Source organism: Plectropomus leopardus, chromosome 14 (genome assembly GCF_026936395.1).
Source record: "Plectropomus leopardus strain MGB_pleo_1.0 chromosome 14, ASM2693639v1, whole genome shotgun sequence".
Taxonomy (NCBI): domain Eukaryota; kingdom Metazoa; phylum Chordata; class Actinopteri; order Perciformes; family Serranidae; genus Plectropomus; species Plectropomus leopardus.
In genome coordinates this window covers 23,639,887-23,667,638 of record NC_142189.1, presented here as the reverse complement: position 1 = coordinate 23,667,638, position 27,752 = coordinate 23,639,887, and the positions used below count along the sequence as shown (strand labels likewise).

General features: G+C 40.5%; 1 protein-coding gene and 1 long non-coding RNA gene across 3 annotated transcripts in view; one reads left to right on the top strand and one right to left on the bottom strand.

Annotated features, from left to right (window-relative positions):
- The window catches only part of LOC148187481 (uncharacterized), a 107,188-nt gene that overhangs the window by 64,657 nt on the left and 14,779 nt on the right, over nucleotides 1–27,752 (bottom strand). The gene's annotated exons all lie outside the window — the stretch shown is intronic.
- Nucleotides 146–26,146, top strand: kiz (kizuna centrosomal protein). The gene is made up of 15 exons (XM_042500144.2): nucleotides 146–309; nucleotides 828–890; nucleotides 1,427–1,589; nucleotides 2,931–3,005; nucleotides 4,306–4,921; nucleotides 5,004–5,262; nucleotides 8,796–8,915; nucleotides 9,604–9,768; nucleotides 10,830–10,980; nucleotides 13,005–13,161; nucleotides 13,600–13,662; nucleotides 15,000–15,086; nucleotides 16,900–16,969; nucleotides 24,859–24,905; nucleotides 25,841–26,146. Exons 1-15 carry the CDS (start codon nucleotides 161–163, stop codon nucleotides 25,933–25,935), a joined length of 2,280 nt encoding a protein of 759 aa, XP_042356078.2. The 5' UTR covers nucleotides 146–160; the 3' UTR covers nucleotides 25,936–26,146.

Here is a 27,752-nt window from a genome sequence, read left to right as displayed (position 1 = left end):
AGTACATTTCTTTTTGTCGTGAAAAGCATTATTCTGACATGCACAAGCTAGTTTTGAAAGAGCAATATCGACTTCCCTATGATACATCCGTGGCTCGCGCCCGTGTTAGCACCACGTGCTTTCTGTGTTTATCAGCAGGGACTTCTGGGAAGCGGTGCTCATGGTAACCACTGTAAACACCGGCCGCCCCCCTCTTCCTCCTCCCGACTCAGCAGTAGCGCCAAAGCGGAGGAAAATGGCAAGCATGGCTCGCAGAGAGGACCAATATTATGAAAAGATTCAGTCGATTCGTCAAAGCATGAATACAAGGTGAGGTTTCCCTGTTTTCTTTGATCGGGACAGGGCCTTGAGGAGACGGCGGACTTGAGTTACAATCTCTGCCGCCTTCCACTCTCCTCCTGCGGCTTGTCACAAAGACATAGGCGGCTAGCTACCAAGCTAACCAGCACAGTTAGTGCAGACGGGGATGCTAGTTAGCGTTGTTAGCCTGTTTACCATGAACGCTACTTTTGGCTAACAGTAGTAATGTTGCTGTTGTTCTTGCATGTAACTAGACGAATGGACAGTTAACTCCAAATAACGGAGACATTAACGTCTGTGAAGCTAATGCTCGTGTTTTTTTTGTATGTGCGGCATATAGCTAATTTTGTAGCTAATGTAGCCAATTCGCGTATCAACATTAGCACGCGCTTTATTGTTTGTTAATGAGTAAAAAGGGACCGTTAGTAGATTTAGTATTGCTGGTAATTAGCCATCAGTTAGCCTAGCATACCACGGAGATGCTGCTGTGGTCTGTGTGACAGCTCCCCTGACTTTTCTGTGTGCAGTGAGAAACGGAGACAGGAGCTGGAGAGGGAACGGTTTGCTTACTCCAGATCTGATCATAGAAAGTAAGTTACACAGATTACGATATTTCTATATATAAAAGATTACCTTATCCTTGTTCTTATATCTTGACTTAAAGATTAAGCTGTAGCTTTTATGTATTAGATATTTGAGAAGAGAGCCCTTACTATATAATTCGTTTTTAAAATAAAATTAGTTTTTGCATATTTACCATGATATTTAAATATTCTACAACCTATATTGTATATAGATGCCTTGTCATGTTAGTATGTTTCTTTTGCATTTGTGTTGATCTGATTTAAAACAAACAAGAAATATATCACCACAGTACTCGAGTGTTTTACAAGCACAGTGCACCTTTGGATGTAAGCTGAACAGCCTGTTTTCATCGTAAATTGACTCTCATGAATATTAACATGCCAGGTCAAAACAGCAAAGCTTAGGCTGATACGAGAGTTGAGAAGATTCAAATTTAAAACATATTGTGCTTAACCTTTTCTTGTGAAACGTCTAGCTCTTATTTTTTGACAATGCTCCAAGATAATATTTCTTTGGAATAATAGTTCTCCACTGCCTTCAGCTCACAGATAAAGTGTTCCAAACTGCGCAGTTATCTCAAGGAAATCTGTGACAGGGAAGCACGAGCGAAAATGAGAAACCTTGAGCTTCTGAGGGATGTGGAGTGCATAGAAATTAGCATGAAGGAATATAGTCCTGACCGTGGCCCCCTGCAACAACAAAAGGTAGAACACACACACACACATATGCACACGATTTCATTTGTTCAGTGGAGTAGTTTTTCTAATTATGGGGTTTTATGAAGAGCAATGTGAACAAACACCCTGCCCCCTGAGGTTTAGTCAAGTTTAGACAAGCATATTTCTTTCTAAAATATTAAATTAAATTCCTAATAATTGATTCATTTTTGTATACTGTGTATTTAGAAAAACATTTGTTCTAGGTTACCACATATTCTGAGATTTTATTATGAGAACAAAAAGCACACTGACCTACAATATCATAAAATGTCTCGATTAATGTTTTTGTATTATTAGTAAAGCATGTTCATGCACATTTGCCTTAATGCCATGCAGTAATTTTAACACAGAGCAGAAACATTTGTTTGCAATTGCTTGATGTGACAATAGTAAACACTCAAACTGTGCAATTTATCACGACAAGCAAATGAACGAGGGAGAAAACAATGAGCCAGTCAGATTATCACTTAAAACTCAACGACAGTGCTTGACAGCTTAATATCAAATTAACAAAATTGGCTAATTATGACTCACTGAGTTAATTGCCCAATATAGAGACTCTGAAGTGCACCAGAGGTTTAGTCATTCTCTCCCCTCAAGCAGTTGGTTTATTTCCTCTTGATGCTTTATGAGTCCTGCATGTTTGTTGTTGTTATTTTGGTTGTCCTGTTGCTCTTTGTTTTTTGTTTTATGAATTTGCCCTGATTTTTTTTTCTAGTTTAACTCTACAATGAAAAATTATCAAATAGGACAATGAGTGAAGTGAAATCTGCATGCTGAGTTGCATATATTTATTCATGACAATTTTAGTTAGATCTTTTTTTAGTGTTGTTTGTGCAAAACGTTCAAATACATGAGTGGATAAATGCAGAATTATGATTTTTTTAAAAAAAAAAAGAAAAAAAAAAAGGTCTGCTTCTGTAAACTGCCACTGTTTTGATAAAGGGTGGGGGGGCATGTTTGAGCTAATCCAAGTGCCCTTAAAACGACCATTAGGATTTTTTAATTGGAGTTGGGATTAAGGCAGTTAGTCTGGCCGGTCAGATAAATGTTAAAGGGTGTCAGCAGCAGCAGCTACACAGAGGACACTCACTTGGGAAAACCAGTCGTGACTGACTGTGATTGACTGTGATCGATGTTGTCACTTTTGCCTTCATACCTGCTGCTTTTACATCACATGCAGATAATATTCAACACTATCACAGCAATATAATGGACAATTCTTGGGGTTTGCATGCACTGACAATGTGCTTGTCACATGTCAGTTACGTATCATTTTTTCTGCTTTTATCTTTGTCTATCAATCGGTCTTTACATGTCTTGTAGGCTGAGTTTTTCGAGAAGATTTCCAGTTTTATGGAAGCAAAGAAGAATACAGAGAACAGGCTTGACACTGCAAAGGTAATATGTGTAACAATGTTAGGTAACAAGAATAGCACTGTTGTTTGGAAGTAACATAATTGTACATCGTGTCATATCTACAATTTTTTTGCGACACCCTTGTTGGTGTGTGTTTTTACGCTTTTTTTTTACGGTTAAAAAATGACACTTTTTTTATGTTGGCTCCTTCTTTTTGAAATGTTTACAAGGTTTATGCAAATCTCACTTCTATCAAGCTGTGTTTTCAGGTTTAGAATAACAAAGGGAAGTAGACATTATGCCTGGTAAATCTGTAGAGGAGTCTACATTTAAACTGTGTATCTGTAATAGCACAGGTGTCTAATCCTAGCTGGTGCATCTGTACAAGCGATGTAGTTCAAGTCCATAGCTGCTTTCTCCCTTCACTTAAAGCAGTTAAAGCTCTTTTAGATGAAATGTCTAAGACATCTCATAATAACTTGGAGCATGCTGTCTAGAGCAGTCACTTGTAACTGTGTGCAAAACCCCCGTCAGCCTGTCGATATTGTAATGAGCAAAATGGTACCGTCACTCCATTATGCATACAAGCCATTGGCTGGCAGTGTGCATGTCCCTCAGGCTGCAGCATTCATTAAGGGAAGCTTACCGGGCTGAAAGCTGGAGACAGATGATAACGGGATATGATTTTCATATTTAATACATTCCTTGGAAGAGCACACGCGTGCCGCAGATTGATAGAAGAATCAATTGCTACTTTAGTGAAACACTTTCTACTTTGCCCTGCAGCTACCGATGGAATCACTCAGCCAAGAAATTAACTTTTCCTCTTTTTTTACCTACTTTGTGGATCTGCTGGGCAGGCTGCATGGTTTACAGTGAATGTTATTAAGCAGCTAACTGTTTGGTATTTAAGACGCTTATCAGAAAAGAAACAGAAGCCATGCTTTTTGTTATTATGTTTGGAGGGAGGCTTTTTTGCTTCACTCCCCCCCTCCCCTCCTTGGTGACATTGCAGACATGAATCAAAACTTGTCTAAAGGATTTCTAATAAGATGAAAAGTTAAAACATTGATCCGGAGACATTCTTCTGAAAGATGCCGTGAAAATAATTCTGACCTTGGCCCAAATAAGCTACACTTATTCAAATTTGTAAAATGGATAGTTAACATACTTGAGTTTAATTTCTTTCAAAATAGGCTTATACCACCTAAGCATAAAATTTCAAGTCTTTGAAGAATTGTGTGTATTTACAAATATGATTTTTAAGAGAAAGTTTTGTTGCCAAAGATGAGTATATTTCAGTGATCGCCCACTCCCCCTTTCTTTTTTTTTTTATTTGCAGGTTGAAGCTATGTATAAACAGCACCAGGACTGCTCCCTTTCTCACCCAGCTAGGGATTTTACACAACCACCAGCGGTAATTTTTATGGGCCGCCAGACCTCCAGAGGGTCTGACGCTGAAGCTGGCACCACAAGTGTACACTCACACCAAGCATTGCATCGTTCACCCAATCGCAGCATGCACTCCCGCGAACGTCTACCAAGTGGCCTTTTGAAGGACTTCAGAGTTGGCGGAGAGGATGCCGCCAGCAACCGAGCACATTTATCAGATGACATTTCAGGCTCAAACGATTCCCCCGACGGCTGTAATTTGAGTGACAAACATGAAAGAACGATGGCGGTGCTTCCATCTGTTCATGCCTTAACAGGCGCAGCTGGCAATGTGCCTTTTGGAAGTGATGATGAACAAGAACCTTCACCTCTGGTGACCTTGACGGGGCTTGAGAAGAATCTGTCTCCCAGCAGCAGTAGACTCATGAAGGCTGAGAATTCCCCTGCTGAACACAGTGACTCCCGAGTGGTGGCCCATCAGCCGTCCATAATGGAAGATGGAGAGAGAGGTCTCAGCCATTTAATGCCTCAAACCACTCTGGCAAAAGAAGCTCAAGATATACCAGGTTTGTAGCGCTATTTCTTGCTCATTGCCTTGTAATATCTTTCTGTTATCTTTGCTGATATCTTGAATGTGTTTACATTCAGGTAGATGTGGGAGTGTCAGCGAAGCAAGCTCTGACGTGCAGTTGTCAGAGAGCAGTGCCAGTGACCTGTCCATTTCTCTGACACAATCTGAGCTGGAAGAGGATTTACCAGAGGGTGTGGCACCTGAGAGGAATGCCACCTCCGGAGGAAGTGACGATCACAATCAGCACAGTCCTGACTCGTCCCTCCACTCTGATGGCTCCAAGAACATACGGCGGTTAAACCTTGAATCCTCAGCTCCAGTAGTGACCTTGGAAAGGTACAGTATGTCTGACTTCCGTACTTTGTTGTCTGAAATTTTCAAAGTGGAGAGAAACACTAACATTTTGATTCCTGTAGGGCAACACACTTCTTAAAAAGTGCACAATGCAGTCAGAATTTCCCCTCCCTATGATTTAAAGCCAAGCAAGCTGAGAAAGGAAAATGTTCTGCATAGCCGTGCTGAACCACAGAGGGCTGTTAATGATAGGAACGGGTGAAGACACCGTACAGTCCTTGCCACCATCACATCAGAGGCTGACAGAGAGGATTGTGGGAGTCACGGTCCATGCCACCGTGCTCTCTGTGGCTCGGCGGCAGCTGCGGTGGTGGCAGTGATGCATCGTATAGGGAGAGCTCAGGACCTGTCACCAACAATATTGCCATAATCCAAGATAATGCTGTAACAGAGCAATTTTCTGCTTGAGAGACCTCAGGAAGTCCCCAGTGGAGGAGGAAATTTGTGGCACCATAGAGTGTTCTGGAGGGTGGGCATGTGGACAGCACTTACAGCCACAAATCCTTAGCGTGATGATGGCCTCTGAGTTGAAGGATCATTTTGGATGGGGTTAGAGCCACAGAAAATCCCATGTGAATGTTTGCACCCAGAGCCTCTGCATTTTCCCTTCAGTATATATACAGTATTTTGTGAACGGGACCTTTCATACGCTTGAAAAAAAAGAAAGAAAACTTCAACTGTCATTTTTTTGTTTACCATATTCTTAAGGACAGTCCCCATGTTTCAATTTTTGTGTCCTTGGGTTACATACATTATGCTTGTTTTAGGACTGGGCAATATATCGATATTATATTGATATTGTGATATGAAATTAGATATCGTCTCAAATATTTGATTTCGTAATATTGTAAGTGGTGTCTTCCTGGTTTTAAAGGCTGCATTACAGCAAAGTAATTTAATTTTGAGATTGTTCTTGCCGTTCTTTTATTTGCCTTTACTAGGGCTACAATGATTAATCGCTTAATAGATTAGTTGTCATCCATTAAATTAATCGCAAACTAATTTGACAACTGATTAATCAATTTGAGCAAAAAAGAAAGAAAAAAGAAGTCAAAATTCCTTAATTCCAGCTTCTTAAATGTGAATATTTTCTAGTTCCTTTACTTCTGTGTGACAGAACTGAATATCTTCTTTCTTTTATCTTTCTTTACAATTTTACTTTTTACTTTTTAGTACTTTTTTTTTTGACCGAACTAATCGATTGATTGAGAGAGAAGTCCACAGACTGTTCAACAATGAAAATAATCGTTAAACCACTTACTCATTAAATCAACATTGCTGAGGATTATCAAAAACCTTGTTGTGTAAATATTTTGTGAACGCACCAATTGTCATCACAGTGTCAGTACAGTATCGATAAAGGTATTTAGCCAAAAATATTGTGATATTTACTCCATTTCGCCTCGCCCTAGCTTGTTTACCATTACATACTAATGTTTTTCCAAAACATCACATTATTTTTAAGCATTATCCAGTGCATGACACTGAGCATCAAAATATTTCATCTTCTCTGAGAGTTTAGCATGTTCATGACGGCATTGCTGTGTGGTCTAAATATACTGTTTATAGTGTGACCTTAAGAGGAACTGCAGTTAGCCTGCACCGGGTAGACGATGGTGGGGGCTGCAGCTTTCATTGTTAACACGGAGGGCTTCTGTGTATGAGCAGAAAACCAGCGGCTTTGATGTAAAGCTCAGAGAGCATCCAGTCTCTATCCTCTCTCCCTCTCTTTCTCTCTCTCTCTCTCTTAAGGTTAGAGTTTAAATCGCTCCCTCCATTCAGCTCACAGTCAGGAAAAACAAGCCCGGGCAATTCATTAGATTATCCCATTATATTTCTCCTCCAGCATGGCTGGGGTGAGTGAGGGTATACGACTGAAATATCCTCCAGGTTCGTTTTTTTTTCCTTCTAGACCCATCATAATGGCCTCACTGTGTTCTGCTCTCAAATATGTCGTCCCTGAACTGCATGATGGTTCTGCCTCATTGGTCACAGCATGCCACACAATTTAAGTTCTTATAAATACAATACAAGTCTAGTGGTTGTATGTAACATGTATAGACCTAAAAACAATGTTTTGTGATGTTAGCTTTTTTACAAAGACAAAGGCTCATTGCACATTGTCACACAGTACTTTGTAAGCTCACACTGTGGTGAGATATGCACATCCCAAATTTAGTCAGGCAATCCCTGCCCCTCAGTGTCTTGTTATTACTTGTGTTTCCATTCCTTTGTGTGCTATATTTGCTGCCCGTGCCACCACGATGAGATCCTTCTGACATCAATCACTCAACAGTGAGACCATTCGCTGTGGTAAATCACACTGGAGCCCGTACTGTACACTGTAGAGCAATATCGCTGCGGAGAGGCTGACCTCTTCCTCAGACCTAACAATAGGCTCCTGATGATGTCGACATGCGGACAACGGCAGCATCTAAAGTGAGGTTGAAGACCTTGACATGAAAGCTGGCAACAATATAATGAGAGAGAGAGGTTTGCAGAAAAACACAACTAATTCACTTTCTCCCTCTCTAAAGGTCTCTTTTTGAAGAGCATTGACAAATAAAGTGGAAAGAGAAAGATGACTATTTCAAGGCCTACGCTGACGATAAGGGAGAAGGAGAGAGAGAGAGAGAGAAAAAGATAGAGCTTTTGCCTATGCTACTTCAGCCACACTGAAGAGGACTTAGCACAGACGGATTGCACACTACAGAATGTCATGGATGCCAGCTTAATCAGGATGTTACCAGGAAACAACCTGCAAAAAAGAAGGAGCAATTGTTTGCTGACCCCTAACCCAGGAGCCCATTACAGATTGTCATAAATTCTTTTTTGGCCCCTTTTATGTAGGGGGCTCAGGATCTCTCGGCTTGGGGTTTCTGGGAGAATTCAATGAGGGCCACCCAGAGCTTAATGCTCAAGAAAGAGATGGATTCCCAATATCCACATGCATTAGGCATCCATTTCTCATTTTGCAGTCTCACACAGGACCAGATTAAAGTGTAAATCTCTCACCAAAAGAAATCATTTTGAGGCCCCTCTATTTTTTTTGAAACCCTTTTTCTTACATTTATTAAATTTGAGATAATGATGTTACATTTACATATTGTCTTTTAATTTTTTATAATTAATTTACATATTTATGATGAACTTCATGCAACTATTCAGTTCAAGTTGAACTCAGCAGGAGGCAGCTAATTCTACAATGTCTAGTTTTGAATGCCACATTTCACAAGCTTCTCCCATACAATTCCCCTCCCTGTCATTGCATGCGGCACCTTCAAACAGACACTTTAAGTTACTGAAGCACTGTTATGCGGAGGTACACTTCTAATGATCAGATTCCTCCAGCAGTCCTTGAAAACTTCAAGGAAATTGCTTGAAAAAAATTTATTAGATTTTTGGATTAAACTGCATCCTTTTTTTTTTTTTTTACAAATAGCCAGCCTATCGATCACATGGCCTCCTCTATTTTTTATTTCCTTTCACCACATTAATGGGTGATGTGTATTTAGTCTCTCCCAGGAAGGACTCTTCAATCTGCTAGACAGCATTGAAGGACGGCTCTGCGGTGAACAGACCAGAGTGTACGGGGATTCTTCGATTGATGGAAGACAACTCAATAGAATTATCAGGTACACCCTTACTGTCTTTCTTCAAACTTCACAATCTTATCCCTCCCTGTCTGAATTAAACATTGCATGTATTTATTAACGGCCATGGAGCAGTTTGTGCAGATGAGGAAAACATATTATCCTTCTGCCAAGGGCTCTCACTCTAGATGAAGTGTCATCACCGACGTGCACACGTCTTTATTTCTGAGGGGTTTTCAAACACATGGGATTGTTATAGTAACCGCCCTGTTGAATTGTTATTGGGGGAGTCATGGAGATGGAGGATGGAGAATGTGTTTCATTAGACCGAGCTTATTTTTCATAAGCCTTTTTATATTTCATAGCATGATTAATTTACCATAATTGGAGTTCTTGTTGTAAAGTACGGATAAATGTCTGGCAAATGAAAGATTTCCCTTTCTTTTTAAACCCAGTTTATCCCCATCGATGCAAACACGAGTGTTTGTAAATGATGTCAATAACATCTTCAGTAGCAAAGAGAGTGGCCGTCTTGGGTCGTGACCTTCGGTATAATGTGTAGTGTCGCTGTAATATCATGTGCATTGATGTGCATGATCATACTTGTATACTGTGTGTGTATTTGTGTGAAGTGTTAGCAGCTGTTGGATGTACTCCACGAGGCTCGTGACCTGCAGGCTGAGCCCAGGACTCTGTAGCAATAGCTAACTGCTCTCTATATATTGGACAGCCTTTGTAACGGTGGAGCGGACTTGAATAAGGAGGACCTTGAAGCATGTGGAGCAGTCATCCTTCATGAACTTCAGAGGTTGTCATGGAGCACAGCAAAGGGCTGCCTGCTACCACAGGATCTAGTGAGAGCTCACCAGTCCAGCACTGAGCCTAATGAAATAAGGTAAGGCCTCCTGGATTCTCTGTGAATCCAACAACAAAGACTCGTGCCTGTAGTTGTGGTTATTTGTGCTTTTTTTCAGCTTATGAAACTTGTGACTGTGGATTTTTTTTTTTTAATGGCATAATCGGGTTTGAGCATCTCATAATGGTTTTTTTTCTACTTAGCAAAAATGTAGTTATATGATTAAATACAGAGTAATATAGAGTGTGTTTTGTGTTGACAATGGCATTTTCAACTCCTTTGATGAGTAGTGCCATAATGGAGTAATTCAGAGCACAAATATCAGTGCTCTGAAAGCTACAGAGTTCAATAGACCTTTCTTTTCTTTTCACAGACTTGCAGTAAATGTGAATTCCACTTTTCAGACAAAGACTGGATAGCTGCCTGTGCATTTTTTGATCAGACAGTGGGGGAGAGGGCACGCACTTACAACAGTCGCCAAGATATTGCACGCTACCATTCGATATGGTCTCCCTTGTCCACAAATGTAAAGGTCATCTCTGGTGTCACCTCCTGTGGTAACACTGCACGGGTGAATGTCATGAGTAAATTAAAATGCCCTATCTGTGACTTCCAGTCCTTTGGATAATGAGTAGTTATACTCTGAGCCAAATCCATGCTCCGCTTCACTACTCTATTGATTTCGCTGAGACCTCTCCTGCTATGTACTCAATCCAAAGAAACACATCTAGCAGTGTCCCTCTCTTTCCTGTGGAGATGCCTATTGGCTCTTTGACCTTTTTATCTAGTTTTCAACCAGGAGCTATATTGCTTTGTATGTCTATTCAGTGTTAACTGGCTTTCATTAATGATCTATATCTTCTAAAGCGTTAAACTGGATGGACACGCAGCCTTTTAAGAATGCTTCATATATATATATTTTTTAAATAGTGCGACAAATGTGTTATATAATTTCTTGACATAATGGTTAAACTCAATTTCCTTGATAATCCTTGATAAAGCAATTTCTTTTACTGTAAGAAACATATTTACAGATGTCCCACTGTGCTGTGTTTTCAATAAAAAAAGCCTCTCTTTTTCTGCCCCCACCCTCACCACAGCACCAGCCTCCCTCCTGATGCCGCTCGGCTGTGGGATCGCTGGTTCAAGCACGCCCTTCTGCTGAAGGAGCGCCGTGTCCTCAGCACTGAGCGCTTGGTCCAGCTGTTCACACCGCTGCTGCTGGAGCGCCATGCCACCTACAGCCACCAGGTAGCGTTGGAGGCACATACACTGCCACCACGCACACACACAAGTAGGAGGTCACACTCGCTCCCAAAAGCAAGCAGACATTAACACGCACATATGACAGCAAGAGTTAAACGCCTTCTTTTTTCCCCCCTCTTTTCTAAAAGGCTAGTGTTTTTGATTCTGTGCATGTTTTTTTTTTTTTTGAAGAGAGCTGTAGTTGGTAGTGAGTGCCCTCTTTGTGTCTGGCTTTTGAAACCAAGCCCTGGCTGCCGACTCATCAGATTGCTCCACACGTTGACCTAGACAGAAGGGAAACCCTGACCCATGCGCTAATCGCAAATTACAGCCTCTGCTTGGCTTCTTTCATCTCACGTGGCGTATTCATCTGAGAAACACTTGCCTTTAATTTGGCATTAGCCAAAAGTATAGCTGTCAGCTGGGTCCGATTGAATGAGGGAGCCATTTGGACCTTCTTCACAACGGACAAGATTATTTTAAATTTCCCCACTCATTGACCCTGTGTGGATCATGCTCTATTAAACAAAGAAAGAAATTACAATTAATATTCACACTTAAAAGCTAAAGATAATGTCAAGAGATTGGTCAGGAATTTTCTGAAAATTCTATCTGCAGGAATGACGTGCACGTTTTTATGTTATTAATTTTTTTTTTTTTTTTTTGCGGACTCATCTTGTGGAGGTTCTTGTGGCTCGGAGATCTTGCTCCAGTGTTCCCGACGCAATGAGAGAGGCAAAGAGGGAGACTGTAGAGCCTCTTGAAAATATGAACTGACAAAAGGAAGAGAGGCACTGCCATCTACATCATTGTGTCCAAGTGCATCAGGAAAAGCCTGAGTGAAAATCTTTCTCCCCCTATATCTCTCTCACTCCATCTACTCCATCTAGTTCTCTCTGCCTTCCTCTATTTCTCCTTCTCTCCCTTTAGTCCTCCCTCTCTCTCGCTCTCTCTCTCGCTCTCCTCTCTGTCCTCTCATACAACAGCTTACTCTCCTCACACAAGAGCAAACAGAAATTTCCATTCACGTAATGCCACACAGCCCGGCTACTCCGACAAATGGGAGCATGCAGCTCGCATGCACACACTCAAAGAGGCCCTTTGAATATTCAAGTGCTAACAGTTGCATTCATTGATATTTAAAATGCAGTGGGTCTGCGAGAGCCCTCAACCCACGGTACATTTGACTAAATCTAAAAAAAGAACAAAGACGGATATCGGGGACAAGGATCAAGACAGTTTTTATTGTGCAGCAACATCAAATACCAAGTGGCAAGCTCAGATTGGCATGTGTTTTGCCTCCCTTCCCCTCGAAGAAAATGAAAGCATGCGCATTGTCAATCTTCGCTGCGACCTACTGATAACAACTTACAATGTACTTAAAGTTTGTCACTGTCAAAATCCTCCTGATCATCCCCTCCCTATTAGTGCTCATTAAAAGTTGCAAATGGCCATCTGAGGCTGAGAGGCAGTCTTTGATCACAAAAGAGAGATGATGATGGCAGGATTTGATATGGGGGAGGGAAACAACGAAGAGAAAGGAAATCGGTGTGAGGCATCTCCCTGCTCCTCATCTCCCGGAACAGCTCCTCTTAATTGTGTATCCTCATCTCCCCAGAGATAAAAAATGAGCTGGAGAGGGAGGAAGAGAGCAGTTTGTCTCAATTCTCTCAGCCAAGAGGGGAGATATCTGGAACGTGTTGCACATTAACGCCAGGGTGATTGCATTCTTTAGGCGCTTCTCTAATCTCATGGATGAGAAGAGAGGGAGAGAGAGTGAGAGAGGAGGAGAAAAAAAAAGTGTGATTGAGAGGGAGAGCGGGAGCGAAAGTGTGCGAAATAATCTTTTTTTAGTTAAACGAGTGAGAGAATTTGAAGTTATTTTCTCTTGGCGTTTGAACAGCTGCACCTCTGTGCGAGCAGCCGTGGCCAAAGTAAATGACTTGCCTAATCGGCGAGAGTTCAATTTGACACTTCCTTCACAAAATGGGAACAATTAAGAGTGTGGTTTTAATTTGTGCTGCTCACAGGCCAAAGTGCTGCTGAGGACACTTGTGTCCCGGTCCAGTGAGGAGTGCCCCTCAGCGGAGGACGAGAGTGACTTGTCTTCTTCGTGTGGTCCTCCTTCTCTCCTGGCTGACAGTGATGTGAAGCCCGCCAGGCCAGTACAGAAGCAACAGATCCAAGGTCACTGAAGATTATTAGTATAAAAATAAGCATGGGATATTCTAATTAGACGACAGTATTTGAATACTGGGTCTTTGTGCATTTTCTAACAATCAAAAGCTCTCCCCTTCGCAAGTGCTTTGTTACAGTTGCCAGTAGATTCCCACAAACATCCCACACTGAGATAAGTCTATCTTTGCACAGTAATATAAAACAAGACCATTAACAGGAACAGATGTAGACTGCTGCTATTTTTTTCTGCAAACCACCTCTGCAGAGAACTTCGCTTTTATGAAAGAAATCAATTTCACCATAGAGCTTTTTTATTAATCCCTCACAGCCCGGTTTTCCTACAGGCTTCTATTCAGAGCTAAAGAAAGACCCCCCATTCCCATTTCTATCCCTGGACTCCCTTCCTCCCTGCCACTGCTTCTCACTATGCGCTTCCCTTTCTTACAGAACTACAAAGTACTGAAGAGGACAGCCAGGACGAAAGCCCTGTGGAAAGTGTTCCTATTAGAGGTAAAAAGGCATCGCCGGTGCCCCAGCATTCACACTGTCCTTATGTTGTGGTTTGTTTTCTTCCCACTGCAGTGAATAATGGGCTCTTTTACGCAATGGCTGAGGCAGGATGATCAAGGTGAATCCAGGGTCAAAGTCCCACCTGAAGAGCTGTGCTAGTTCTCTCTAATTATCTCCGAGAAAACACTAGCTATGTTTTCAGCCTGGTCTGAGGCATTCTGGGCAAAATTGATAATTCGCTGGCCCCGGCATAATGCGGCGGCTTTAATTGTCAGGACGCCAGGGTGGGAAGCGCAAGAGATCTGTCATCGCTTCTCATTAGCTTCTAAACAATGCTCTGGCAAGGCTGGACTTGAAAAATACTAGATGTGAAGGCATCCTGGAAGCAGTTGGTGTGCCCATCCCTAAGCTGCACCTCTGAAATGTAAAGCAATCCTATATTACCCTTGGCTATCAGATATCCTGCGGGGTGTTTCATGTGTCTGCATCCCTAAGGTGCACAGCCAGCAAAATGAGTCCAGTTTCCAATCGCTGTACTTAATCAAAAGAGCCATCACCAGTAGAAAAGAAAAAAGGAAAACATGACTAAAGATTTTGCAAGGAAAGGGCTTTGCTGTGGTGAGCAACATCAATGTCACAATCAAATACCATGACCTTGGAACTGATAGTAATTGCCAAGACATGCACGACTGTATTCCTAATGGGTTTTTTTTAGACAACATGTAAAAGTGCTGCCTGTATAAAGTACTGTGGGTGGAATAGCGCTGTAAATATGATATGGTTTTAAGAACATGATTAAAAGTGGTACTTTTATTATGAAACCAAGTAAAGCGTGTTAGGGCATGGTCATACAAGATCACAATTTTGCTCTCTTCTTTGATTTGGTTTGTGTTTTCACAGCATCGTTGTGACTACAGCCCGTTTATTATGCACTTCTGCTCTGTTGATTTTTACCAGCAAAGTCTCTCTTTGCTCCTCTCAAATATGATACCTACTTTAGTGTTGCGGCAAGTAATTATGAGTGTTTTTAAAACAGAAAATCAATCATTGCCTTCCTGGTAGGGGATGCTGAGATAATGCGAGATGCTGATTGCTGTCTCATGGAAACTGTTGCTACATACTGTAGGCTAGAATCAACAGCTTAGCTGATTGAGCACGGTGTTTTCACCCACTCTGTTCAGCGGTGAGACCAAAAGACTCAGCAACTGAAGCGTGTTGTCTCATCAAACACAGAAACCTCTGAAAGTTGGAAACCTGGGTTTTAAGCAAATATTTGACAGCGACTTTGTGTGTGTGCCTGTGTGTATGCGTGTGCTTGTGTGTGCGTCCCTGAACAGAGACAAAAGCATACCAGTTACTTAAACAATCAGCCATGCAGGAAAGGCTGCAGAGTTCTGAAGAGGAGGACGACGATGACCTCTCAGGTAAGAGATGTAGTCCACTCTACCAGGCAAGTAGCAAGCAACGTGAGCCTAACCTTCAGTCAACGCTGGCCATCTGTTCTCACAACACATAAGGACTCTACAGAAAGTAGAGGTCGACCGATAGTGGATTTTTAGAGGCCGGTATAATAAAGACGGTTTGGAGCAAGAAAAGCCGATAATGAATTAATCAGCTAAGATGTTCTGTTCAACAGATGTTTGAATATTATCAGATATCGAAAGTAATAGATACTGGGGGTGTAAACCACAAGTTCCATCAGGATACAATATTATATTGTTTCTTTGGAAAACCATATGATATTTGTTGATATTACAGAACCTGTCACAAGATAATTTTGATTCCATGCAATTAAGGGGTCTGGGACCAATATAAGATGATTACTAATGCACGACATTGGAATTTTTTGCTGATATCCAATATGCCAATATATAACAACTCATTTTGCCAATAACCCTTTACAGATATATATGTTTTTTTGTTTTTTTGTTTTTTTTTGAAAAAGAAATTATACAACATTCTTTCCCAAATTCTCTGACTGATTATACCCCTTTATCTATATGCCTGTACCCTGATTTATATTTAATTTTATATGTATTTTCAGTTATTCAAGTGCTTATTTTATCATCTTTTTATCTGTCTGTTCAATTTTTTTATATAATCTACCTGCCATTTTGAACATGTTCACGTTAAAAAACATTTTTTTTTCTTTTATCAGTTTGTTACATAGGAAGATATCAGCACGTTGGCCATTTCTGATATTTCATTTCAAAGTCAATATCGGCCAATACCAATTACGTGCCAGTATTATCATGAATTCCTCAAGATAATATCCGTAAATATCCTCATTGTGTTTTTCTTGGCTGCTTACCATGTTTTGCCTGGCGCTAGGCCGCTAAACTGTTTGAATGTTTCTGAAGGGGGTGAGCTTGGACGGAAATGGAGACATATACGTGTCATGGGAATTTCAAAATAAGGGAGTATCTTAAAGATGATGTATTGATGTTTTCACTTTGCATCTATATTACTGGATTGTTGTTCACTGAATCAATTTATCAATCTAGATTGAAATATCATTACACCCCTAATAGACACTTAAATATACACGTGGAACTGAACATCTAACTAAAAACTTAAGTAGGGGTAATATTTGTTTTTTGAGCTAATATTTTCCCTCCATGTCAGCCCAAGATTCTCCTGAGAGGTACTCAGTGACACTGTTTTGACTTTGTGTATCGAGCCTCCATGCAAAACGGTGATCAGAGATTAGCATTATTTCCGTTAGTTGTATTTAAAATATGTATTTCAATTACTTTTGAGTATTACTTCAACTGGGCTGAAAATTTAAATTTGAAATGTGTGCTTTAGTTTGAAACAAGGGAACTATTAAAGTCTTGCACCGATGCAAAATCTGAATGTAGTCACTGACATTGTGACCCTAACTCCTCGCCGATTAGTAGGTCGACCTTTATTAGAAAGACCATGTTGTGTACATAGATGTAAGTTAATTAATAGACGAAGCCCAAAGCTATTAATCCAGGTTTTCTCAGCCTAATTTAGACTCATAATCTAAGTTTAGGTATTCATAGACTTCAACATTTAATAAAAAATTATTTTTGTATTCTCACATAACCATTGTGTGCATATCAAGAGACTCCAAAACCAAAGGTTGAGATACCAAGTCTGAGCCACTTGTAAGCCTCACCATAAGTTTCTTTATTAATATGCATTGTAGATTAGCTTGTGATGAGATGTCCAAATCAAATGGTTTTATCTGGCCCTGTTTGCTCTTTTAAGGAATAAATCATGGCCATGAAGAGGACCTGGGGAGGGCCAAACGCTCCTCACATCAAGACCCTTACCCTCGGTAAGAACATTGTTATTATTCAACGGGCCACAGGAAATGGGCCACCAGACACCAAAGTGGTTGATGTACATTTGCATGGCCGCTTTCATAATTCCCTGTTCATTTCCATAAGATCAAGGGGGCGCCACCCATTAACTCGCTTACAAAGACAAAAGGCCCCCAAAGCCCCTCTCACTCACTGCTTGCTAGGTTCAGCCAGGTTTTAGAAATCAAAACAAAATGACTATCACAAAAAATAAATAAATAAATTGGGAGTCATAATCTCGCTGTCGTCATACTTGTTGTCAGAAGGCAAACAGATCATGTCAAGAAGAGAATCAGGGACAACTGTTTTGGAAGAAGGAGACTCAAGTGTTGACAAGGACAAATGTCCTTTCATTTTTCACCCTTGAAACACATTTAGGCTGCTCAAATCAGAGCCCTAAGTGGGCTGGAAGAGAAGACCTAATGATAAATAGCTTGGTGGAAGCTAACACCATCACGGATACATTTGAATATCAACACGACTTCATCAAATCTGCAATTGCGTGTCGGGTCCTCAGAGCACCTCTTCACTGCGAACCCATTTGGGCTGTAGTAATGGCTGGGTAAACGTTATGAGGAATAATCTTCTCTGATTTCATGTGATTACTGGGCACCACGCTGACACAAGGGCTGAAGTCTGTATCTCTCTGGCCTGGCAAGCAGGCGCTCCCAGTCTGCCTATTAGCCCAGGGAAGGGCCTAATGGGCTGGCTCTATTGTGGTCCTCATAGCTGCTGATGCCTGCCACTGCCAGCCCCAGTGACCACCCTCTTTAATAAACATGAGCCAATTTCGGGCCCAGACCCTCTCAGATGGTGCCTGTCCTCCCATCATTAATGTGCATGGGAAGCCGGCAATATACGTGATTAAACAAAATTTGTGGAACAAAAAAATGGACAGAAACAGAGAATGTCCTAAGCAGCAATGAGACACAAGTTGTGTACATAAGCAAAATTGGACAAATGGGTAGTTATGCATGCCTGACACTGAAATCTCACTGGGGTTAGTAAGGAAGCAGTGCCCAGTGCTACTAGTCACCGTGGCCCTTATCCTTCCTGTGGTCATACAGCGATTTCCCCGTCTTTTCTTTGCTTCTCCTGGACGCTTAGATTTAAGCATTCCACTTACCACAGTCACTTCTTGCGCTTTATTGCTTCCACAAGTGGTCTGGAAGCCCTGCACTTAAGCAGAAGCATAACACTGCAGCATGCTCTTGCCCTGCTTCTCTCCTCTCTCTGTGTGTGTTTCTCTCTCTCGCTCTCTTGCCCTTTCTCCATCTATTTGCCCCTCTTCCTCTCTGTCTTCCTGTACCCCCCCCCCCCTCCTCTCCATCCTACTTGTTAATTATTTGCTTTATTTTGTCAGCGAGCTGATGAGTGACATCAAAAGGAGGATGGAGCTGGACTCAAAATACAAAAATGGCTTCCTCTCTGTTGTCTTAGACAATAATTATGATTTGCCAGTTAAGCCTAGACTACAGCAGAGGGATTGTAGTTTAAAGCAGAGGCTTTGGTGCAAAAAATGCATTTATAGCCCTTTGTGAGGCTCCTCATTATGTGTGGGCCCGATTCATTAAGTAATTGGTTTGCAGTTGTTTACATGAGTATTAAGGCCTTCTATTCAGGGCCTTTGAGAGATACATTGTGCAAATGTTGCATGTTATGAATGCAGAATGAGAGGCGGGGGGCCAGTCCTATTGGCCAAACACTGCACTCGGCTGAAAAGCGAGAGAAAAGCACTGGGTGCTGCTTTGCATAGCAATGACTAGGGCCTTAATAAGCTTTACAGATTAAATACATGCAGTCTATACAAGATGCAAAGAGATACTCTTAACACATTTATATGTGCTCATTTCACTATTATGGCGTTGGAGAGAATTGAGGTCTTTCATATTCTTTTTTCTCTCTACTCTCCCTCTCTTCCTTGCTCTCTCCCACACAGTGTTTTTCAGTCAGATACTTTTATAGAATGTGCTGTTTATTGTATTATAACTCGTGGGGAAGCGACTGATTTGTCCATTAGAAATCTTTTGCTGTCTTTGTGAGTGGCAAAGTAAAATCACTTTGTGGTTGAGTGGGGATGAAAGGAATAATGCACGAAGGAGTGAGTCTTAATAAGCAGCTGCACTCCATGTAAAGACCACTTGTTCCCCTTTGTATGCGAGTGCATGCCACTGCTTCCTCTCGTGCAATGAATCATTGTGCTCCTTTCTACTGTAGGCATTTCAGATGCCACTCCTTTCTTATTTTTATTTTGGGGTTTTCTAATACCTTTCTATCGCCCCCCCTCACACCCCCACACCCGTTTTTGATCCTCAAAAATGCCTGCATGCATGTGCACAGACGCACGCACAAAACGGAATACTCCAGCCATCAGCCGGTGTGATGATTGTTGTGCCTAGTGCCTGCTTGACAAAAACCTTGACTCAACAATTAGTGGTTTACAGCTTTGCCTTGGACAACAGGATGTGCTCAAGCATTCGACCTCAAATCACTCAGAATGTCAAAATCAGAAGCTCGCTCGCTCTCTCATGGGGAGGCGATGTGTGTGGATCTCTGACAGCTCACTGGGAGGAGGATGGAGGGGTGAGAGGGACATGAGCTGAGAGAAAGGACTGGAGAGGGAGGGGGGGCGTAGAAAGAGAGAGCAGGAGATAGAGGGAGACAGAGAGACAGTAACGGACAAAATGGTAGCGGAGAATGTAGGGAAACACATGTAAACAATTTCACAGATAATATATGAATGATCAGTAAAGTGCATGTGGCAGCACTGAGTCACCACTTCTGTATTTGTTTTGGAGAATATATCCTCTCTCAAAACAGCCAACAAATTTAATACTATTGTTTTTTTTCTCGTTTATTTACATTTGACAATTAATTAGTTAATCTTGTTTAATTTAGAAACAAGAATAAGATTACAACCAGGCCAAAGCAGGTCAAACAACAGAGAGATTACTGAGAAAGGCAGCATTTAGAGGCTCCAACCAGAGGAGGTCACTGTCCTTCATAGGCTGCCTTAACGTGTACAAGATGCCTGATTTCACCTTAAAAATAGCATTCAAATGCTTTCTTTGCTTCGACTGTTTATTGTGTTTTGTTAATGTAATATGCCTTTTGATTTATTTACTTGTAAACTGTTTAAGCAAATGGAGACATAAAAAAATTAACATAATAATCAGTTTTGACATCGGCGCTATTTGAATTTTGCTGTTTTTCCATTGCTTTATTGTTCAAATTATTTTCTCACACATTCTTAAGACACTCACATAGTGTGCGTGTGTGTGTGTGTGTGTGTGTGTGTGTGTGTTGGACATGTTAGTTAATATTAGTCTACCCTCACACAGGTTATGGCGCACAAAAAAAAATACAACATGATATGAATGATCTGTCCTTCAGCCATCCCTCACACACTGGCCGTCTCCACTAGACTGCCACCAGTCAGGAGGAGAGCACGCTGTGTTGAAATCATTGCCCTCCCAGTACCTCTTCCTCTGAGTTGCAGTACTTACTCGTCGCCAGCAGAGAGCACTCACATGTTAGAGAGTGCCCACTCACAGTGCACTCACAGTTGCCTCTCACTGTTTGCCCCCACTGAGCGCTATATCCCGCTACCATTCAGGCCTGTGAGAGTACATCTAAACGGAGCCTAAACAATGTTTCTGCGGGGTCATAGCTGGGATGGGAGTAGGAGTTGATGGGAATGATGAGGTGATGGGTCTCCCTTTACCTTTAGACAAGCACCGCTGCGCAAAAGTGCTATTGTGCTATTAGCATTTGTGTGTGGGTGGCAGGAGCTTTAAAAAAAAAAAAATGCTGGGGTAAATAAAAGCAGTTTCTCTCGCTATCTGTGTGAGCAAGGCAGTATTAAATGCTTGGTAAGCAATATTTCCTCTGTCAGCCCTCACATTCCCTTATGTGACTGCAGGATTACAAGTCAAATCTGTCTCCAGCGACTCCAAGAAACCAAACCTATTCTTGCTTAGCAATTAGACTGCAGTTTAAAAGCATAGCGTGTTCTACATAAAGACGTCCTTATGCCCTGGGATATTTTTGCCAATATGTGACTACAACACTTGACATACTTTTATAAAATGGACATCAGAGTGAATAATAGATGTATAATTGCAGCCTTTTATAGGTCTGAATTCCTTTGCTACGTTCTCTGTAGTCTATAAAACTGTTTTATATGGCGTACTTGTTCAGCAGAACAGGTCCTGACACAATTTAATAAAGTAATCTCAACTGTTCATGATAGTATTTATCAGACATTTGCAATAGTGGTATTTTTGTTTATTTATTTCACAGTTGAAATACTCAAAAGATTGGTATTTTGGTAAAACAGAGTCAAGATGCTCAGGGGCAAATGAAGAAAAAATTTACAAAGAACAACAAAAAGTGTAACCCTAGGTCTAAAAACAGAAAAACAGAGAACAGTCATAGTGGAATAGTGGAATAATTATTATGTTACTCTTAAAGAAACACGTCACCATTCCTAACCACTGGTGCCAGTTTCATCCTTTTGTACATAAAATGTGGTGACATAATTGTCCTAGTTTTATCAGTGTAATGGGTATTTGCACATTGTATATCACTGCATTACCAGCCTGCATAACTTGTGTTTTTTTACAACCTGATTTTGAACATTTCAGAATATGGAAATTTAGCTTTAACTCAGCCCATACAACACCAGTGTGGTGTAAACTGACAAAACAAGACGGAGGTTTGATTAAGGCAATACACTGACAACAAACTTCAACTGTGTATAAAACTCATACGATTTCAAAGGTCGCTGTGGACTCAGCTATGCATAGCAGACAGAGAAACTGTTAAAACACGAGATAAACAACAATATGAATTGTAAAGGCCAGAGAAAGAGAATGAGCGAGGCATTGGGGGAAAAAAAGAGGACATTACAATAGCTGTAATTTGCATCATTTTACACATTACATTCACCTCTGTCTACCAAAGCTTGTAAAACACTGGCCAACCCAGTCTTACATATTCAGATCATTTGCCTCAATTAAGGGAAACTCAGCAGAAGATGAACTGGCATAAATGTTTATGGAAACGGAATATTAGATTGGTGGGGTCAGATCCAGACTGGGCTCTCTATGGTAATAGCCCTGTCTTGAAATCAGTCCTGTCCCTCAGTGAAGTGGAACAGCTGATAGACCATTCCCATCCCCGGGGGGAAGTTCAAGAAAAGAAAAGCCCAATTTACTCTCCGTAACAGCTATTATTGTGGCAAAGGAGAGGAAGTAATCGTATAGATTATTGCTGTATTTTTGCTGCTGCCGGGTCTGTTGCCTAACAGTTGTAAATGGATGCAGTAGTCCTTGTAGTTTAGTTGTGCTTCAGTTCTTTATCTCTTATTCAGTTTGAAGCCTGAATGTTGATAGCAGGTGGATGTCTTTTTTAAATCCACGTATGTATAGCAAGGCAGCAGCTGTAATGTAATGTAATTTAGGGGGACACCCCTTAATGGCTGAATATGCTAAATATGACCCTCCCCTTTAACCAAAATTTTGATTAAAAAATAGAATAAAAAAAAAATGCCATTCTGTGACAAGCAAACATGTACCGCTGTCTGGAAATAATTGTCAGCAAGTTTAATTATAATCATAAATTAATTTTAAAAATGGTGAATATTATTACAATGGGACTGTTCCCTATTTATAAGAAGGGAGTGAATGGTGCAAAACAGGGGAGGCACTCCAAATATTTTTTAATCACTGGACAGAGAGATATTTTTTTGTTTTTTTTGCTAAGAGGAACATTAAACTTCAATGATTGTATTTTGTATTTATTTAAATAACCTCACAACTATAAGTGGGTTTGTAAGACATGTTTTCTGAAAAAAAAAAAAAAATCCAGAATCACATCATTTATCATGACCAGAAACTATCAAATATGCTTATATGTGGTGGAGGGAGGGCCATGCATTTCATTGGGGCTCATGGAGACATATTTGTAGCTCTGGGGAGGTCATGATATTGACAAAAAAAAAAATAAATAAAAATAAGTCACACCTGAGACACCCCTCCACTCTGATATATAAAGTGCAGTCCCTAATAGTTCTAGTATTATGCTGTACTGCAGTTCTGCATGTGGTTTGTCTAAGTGGTGTCGCCGTACCCCAGAAGTTTTACTATCTGCTCTAGGCATGTAAAACAGAAATAACATAAATGTCATTATTACATTATATTTGTAATATAAATAACGTATATAATTTGAAAAAATCAATGCTTGGCGTCCATGTATCAATATAATTTCAACACCCAAAAATAAACCCCCATAGTGTAATGTATGGCTGTACTTTTTATAGATAGATTAGATAGATAGACCCCCCCCCCCCCACACACACACACACACACAATATTTAATTTGAAATTCAGCTTCCCAAAAAATTGCACATTCAATGTATACTGAAACACCACAGGACTCATATATCCAGTTTTATCTCCACTGGTACAGTCACAATAACTACTAACTGGCTATGATATTATTTTCTTTCATCAAAATCTTTTTCTATATGGCCATCTGTTCTGTTATGGACATAAGGAAATGATTTTGCCAAATAAAAAAGCTTTCATTTTCCCAAACATAACATAGTCCAAGGAGACATTGCAAACCAAAAACAGTATCTACCATAACTCTGGAGTCAAAATAGGCGACACAGAAAAATATTTACCATCTGCACTGCTATCCAGTCACCACAATTCATGCCGTTCACATGATATGATTACTAAAATGCATTTTGGCAAAGAAAATCCTCCATTATATGCAGTGCACCTTCAGTTTGCAAGCAGATAGGCTGATTATCCGTCATTGTGTCTTTGCTTTCTTCTTTTTTTTTTTTTGCACTGCGTTCCTTACTCAGCCTCTGCTTTTGATTTGCTAGCATTTTAAACGCCTGAGGTTCAGCAAGCTGTCTGAACAGATGCAAAAAATCATGCCAAATGTTCCTGCAGGAAGTCCTATCAGCATATGAATATAAAGGTTATATTCTAATGATTATACTGGCTGTATGGTATATTGCTTTTAGCACCCAGGCAATCTGTTCACAGTTAGGAATGGGAGTTGCCTCTTTTTTTCTCCTTTGCGCGCGTTCTGCCTTGAGTGGTGCAAGGCAGCAATATATAGTTTAGGAGACAGCAATTGGAACGCAGCCAGAGTAATTTGGTCCTTAAACTCAATGTACAGTCACATGTGCCAAGACTTAACGGAGGGAGAGATGAGGAGATGAGGGTGATTGAGAGGATGACAATCAAAGAGGTCATCGGTTTGAATTGATGCAGATGGGGTAACACACCACACAACAGTTTTTCTTTCTTGTGGTTTTTTTTTTTTTGTTTTTCTTTTGCCAGAGCTCATCTGCTTAAAACTCAGTAACCCCCCCCCAAGAAACGCTGCAACACAGCTCTGATATAGAAGGTCCAAACAAATAAGCCATATGGATATGTATGCTAACCTGGGAAATGATGAGGCTATATTGTGGGGTTTGAATGGGCTCTGTGATGATGTAAATTAAAGAGGAGGCCTTTAAAAGTGGAACGGGGGGCCTTATTGCATATGCATAGAGGTAGATCAAAGCCTTTTTGGAGGTCACACATTTACATAGCGATATCACCAGAGCTATGGGAACCTGGCAACCCTGTCTTTGGACTATTTTTGAATAAAGAGGGCCTTGTGGAAGTCCTTTGGCACAATTAGAACAGGAGTCAAGGAAGTTCCCTCTGCTACACTGTCTGCCTTTCTCTCTCTCTCTTTTTTAAGCTATTTTTGGTGTAAAAAAAAAGCACCTCTCTGTCAAAGAAAGCCTAAGGTAATAACTTTACAAGGCTAATAACTGTCTTTGTGCTTGCAGGAAAGAGAGGACTAACTCAAAGGCTCATTCTGTTCCACAGTCAAGAGGTGAGTGTAGACAAAGTCATTTCGATTACATGTGTCAGAATAGGTTAATTACAGGTTCACGTGTTCACATGCATGAAATTATTGCAAATTCTCCAAAAAAGCACCTACTGTTTGATTGAATTTCTCTTGAAACGCAGCTATGCCCTTTTTGATGAAGCGGAAACAAAAAAATGACCGACCTTGGAGCCAAATCCATGTCACGGAAAGCTTTGATTTGTGTTGTCAGCAAGCGCGACATAATCCTTTAATAAATAACTAAAATACATAACTAAAACAGTTCCACATTGGGACTATGTTCTTACATCACAAACGGCTTTAGATAATACCCTGAAGGAGAGCTTTTGACTGTTATGTGGAGCAGCGAGACAAGTCTCGTTGCTATGACATTTTCTAATTTTTTTAAATTTCAAATCTGTCCAATAGTTCAAGTGGAGGCAGATTGCAGTTGACCACTGGTGCCATTGCGTCTCAGTTCTTGTTAAATAGCACCTTTCACTCAACTGCTCTATAGATTAAACAGACTCAGACATCACATCAATTTCTTAGACCTGCACTGCTAATAAATAAACATCACAGTCCTCTGAATATAGCTGGAGCAGTTGGATCCCAATGCATTTACATTCAGGTGCCAAAGTCACATCTGTATTTACATTATCATAGCTGACATCAGATCACCCAAGAGAAGTGAATAAGACATATATTTTAGACATATTAGACTGTATGAAAGGCTATGTTGACATTTCCATTGTGCACTCAAGCTCAAGGTAAGCATTAGATTCAGTGCTATTAAATCCATGAACAACTATGAAGAGAGTGTACAATACACCGGATAAAGAAATTATGAAGACGATGTAAACAGTAACACCTAATGTGGAGCATGGAAGGCAAAACATTCTGCTCTAATCTTGTTTTTTTTTTTTTACCTTTGTGTACAGCTTTCTGGGGGGAATCAGATGATGGCGACTCAGAGATCGAAGCAGCCTTACGTCCTCGACCTTTCAACGATGACACTGATGACTTCTGTGACTGATATTTACCCACAGATATTTTTTTTTTTTAAATGCACTACATTATATCACTGCAAAAATGCTCAGGCTCGCAGTAATTCACCTCCCTGACCATTATTTTAGTGGTCTGCATTGTAAATCATATGCACACTGTATCGTAAAAACAAATAATAAAGTTGACAGCTCTCACGCTGGGTAAAGTATGTGAAGAGTTGTCCAACACTCTGATGTTAACCCTGCTTCAGTCTCTTTATCTGAACAACTCTCCCAGCTCATAATAACAGCTCGAAATAGATTAAACTGATCTTTTAAAGCGATTTGTTTGCACTAGGCTGAAAATCATGCATTTTGAATGCCGCAAGCATCTCAGAGTGCTCTACCTCCAGCATGCTCGAGTGTAGTGATGTGAGTCACCTGTGAAATGACAAAGCACAATGGCCACTCTGCACGCTGCTGCGCGACCTGTGAACCTGCTGAAGAGGCCCATCTCCCAGGGCACAAAGTGTTGCAGCGCAAACAAACTCAGAATATTTAGAACCTCCCAACAAAACGCTCTACACGCGTTTTCGCAGCTGCTTCTTTAATAATCATGCTACAGAAGCACAAAGATGCATGTCTGAAATCCTCTGTATTATTGTGCAAATGAGTCACGAGTAGCAGGATTGTTGCTGAAACCACACAATAGTCTTCTGCAATTTATCATTTTGCAGCACTTTGAACGCTCAGTGTCTATTAATAACTCAGAGCTGCTGTGTGGGAGGCTTCATTCCCAAGTTTACATTTATAGTTCATTATGTCTGTAGTGTAAATTTCCAAAACTGCCATTCTGGGATGTGGTAAAAGCCCCTGGCATTCAGTGTCAGCAGGATTCCATTAGTCAGCTTTAGGTGACTTTACATGCCTGAACCTTTTAAAGTAGGACTCCACATTCATTACCAATAATGGCTTCAGACAGCCCTGACCCACCACAGAAAAGGGACTGTGGCAGAATAATTTGGAGTTTGCTAAAAGGCTCCCTAACATAATATCCATGTTAAGGAGCATGTCAACAGATACTTGTGTGCGACAGATAGCTCATGGAGTTATATTGTACTAATGTGTACTAACACAATAACATTTTTTAAAAGGAACTTTTTCTGATTCCGTGCCAGAGAGACCATGAGGATGATATTCAGCTCTTTTTTTTTTAAAGCATGTGTAGTTAGACTGCCATGGGAGGATGTGGAAAAGGTTTTTATCTTGCAGTTAAAGGGTGTTATCCGTACAGTGACTGACTCAATTACAGTGTCGGCTTTGCCAAGTTAATTGATCTATCATGTTCAGGTTGACATCAGACAAAACTCTGTTCTTAGAGCATGGTGTCTCCAAATCAAAAGTGAGGAAGGACAAAAAACAAATATATATATGGTTATGATAGTGCTGCAATATCATTTGTAATTTCAACACAGAAAGGAATTTTCTCTTTCAATTTCATTTTTGAAGACTTCTCATTATCCTAAAAATAGTTAAGGGACTGTTCATGATTCATGAAGGGGCGGTGTAAAACAGGGGAGGTGTGTCAAATAATTTTTTATGATTGTGGGGATTTTTTTAAATTTTGGCTTGACCGTAAGCACTAACCAGATCCTGTAAAAAAATAACATACTGTGCTCCTGCATGCATGACAGTGAAATGCCAAGGCTTTTTTCAACTCTAGCATTTCATTTTTAACTTTTAACTTTCAAACATTGAAGAGTACGTTTAAAATTTAAAACAGGCTAAAATCCACCATGCCGTATATATATATATATATGTGTGTATGTGTGTGTGTGTGTGTGTGTGCACAGTTACTGGATTGTAA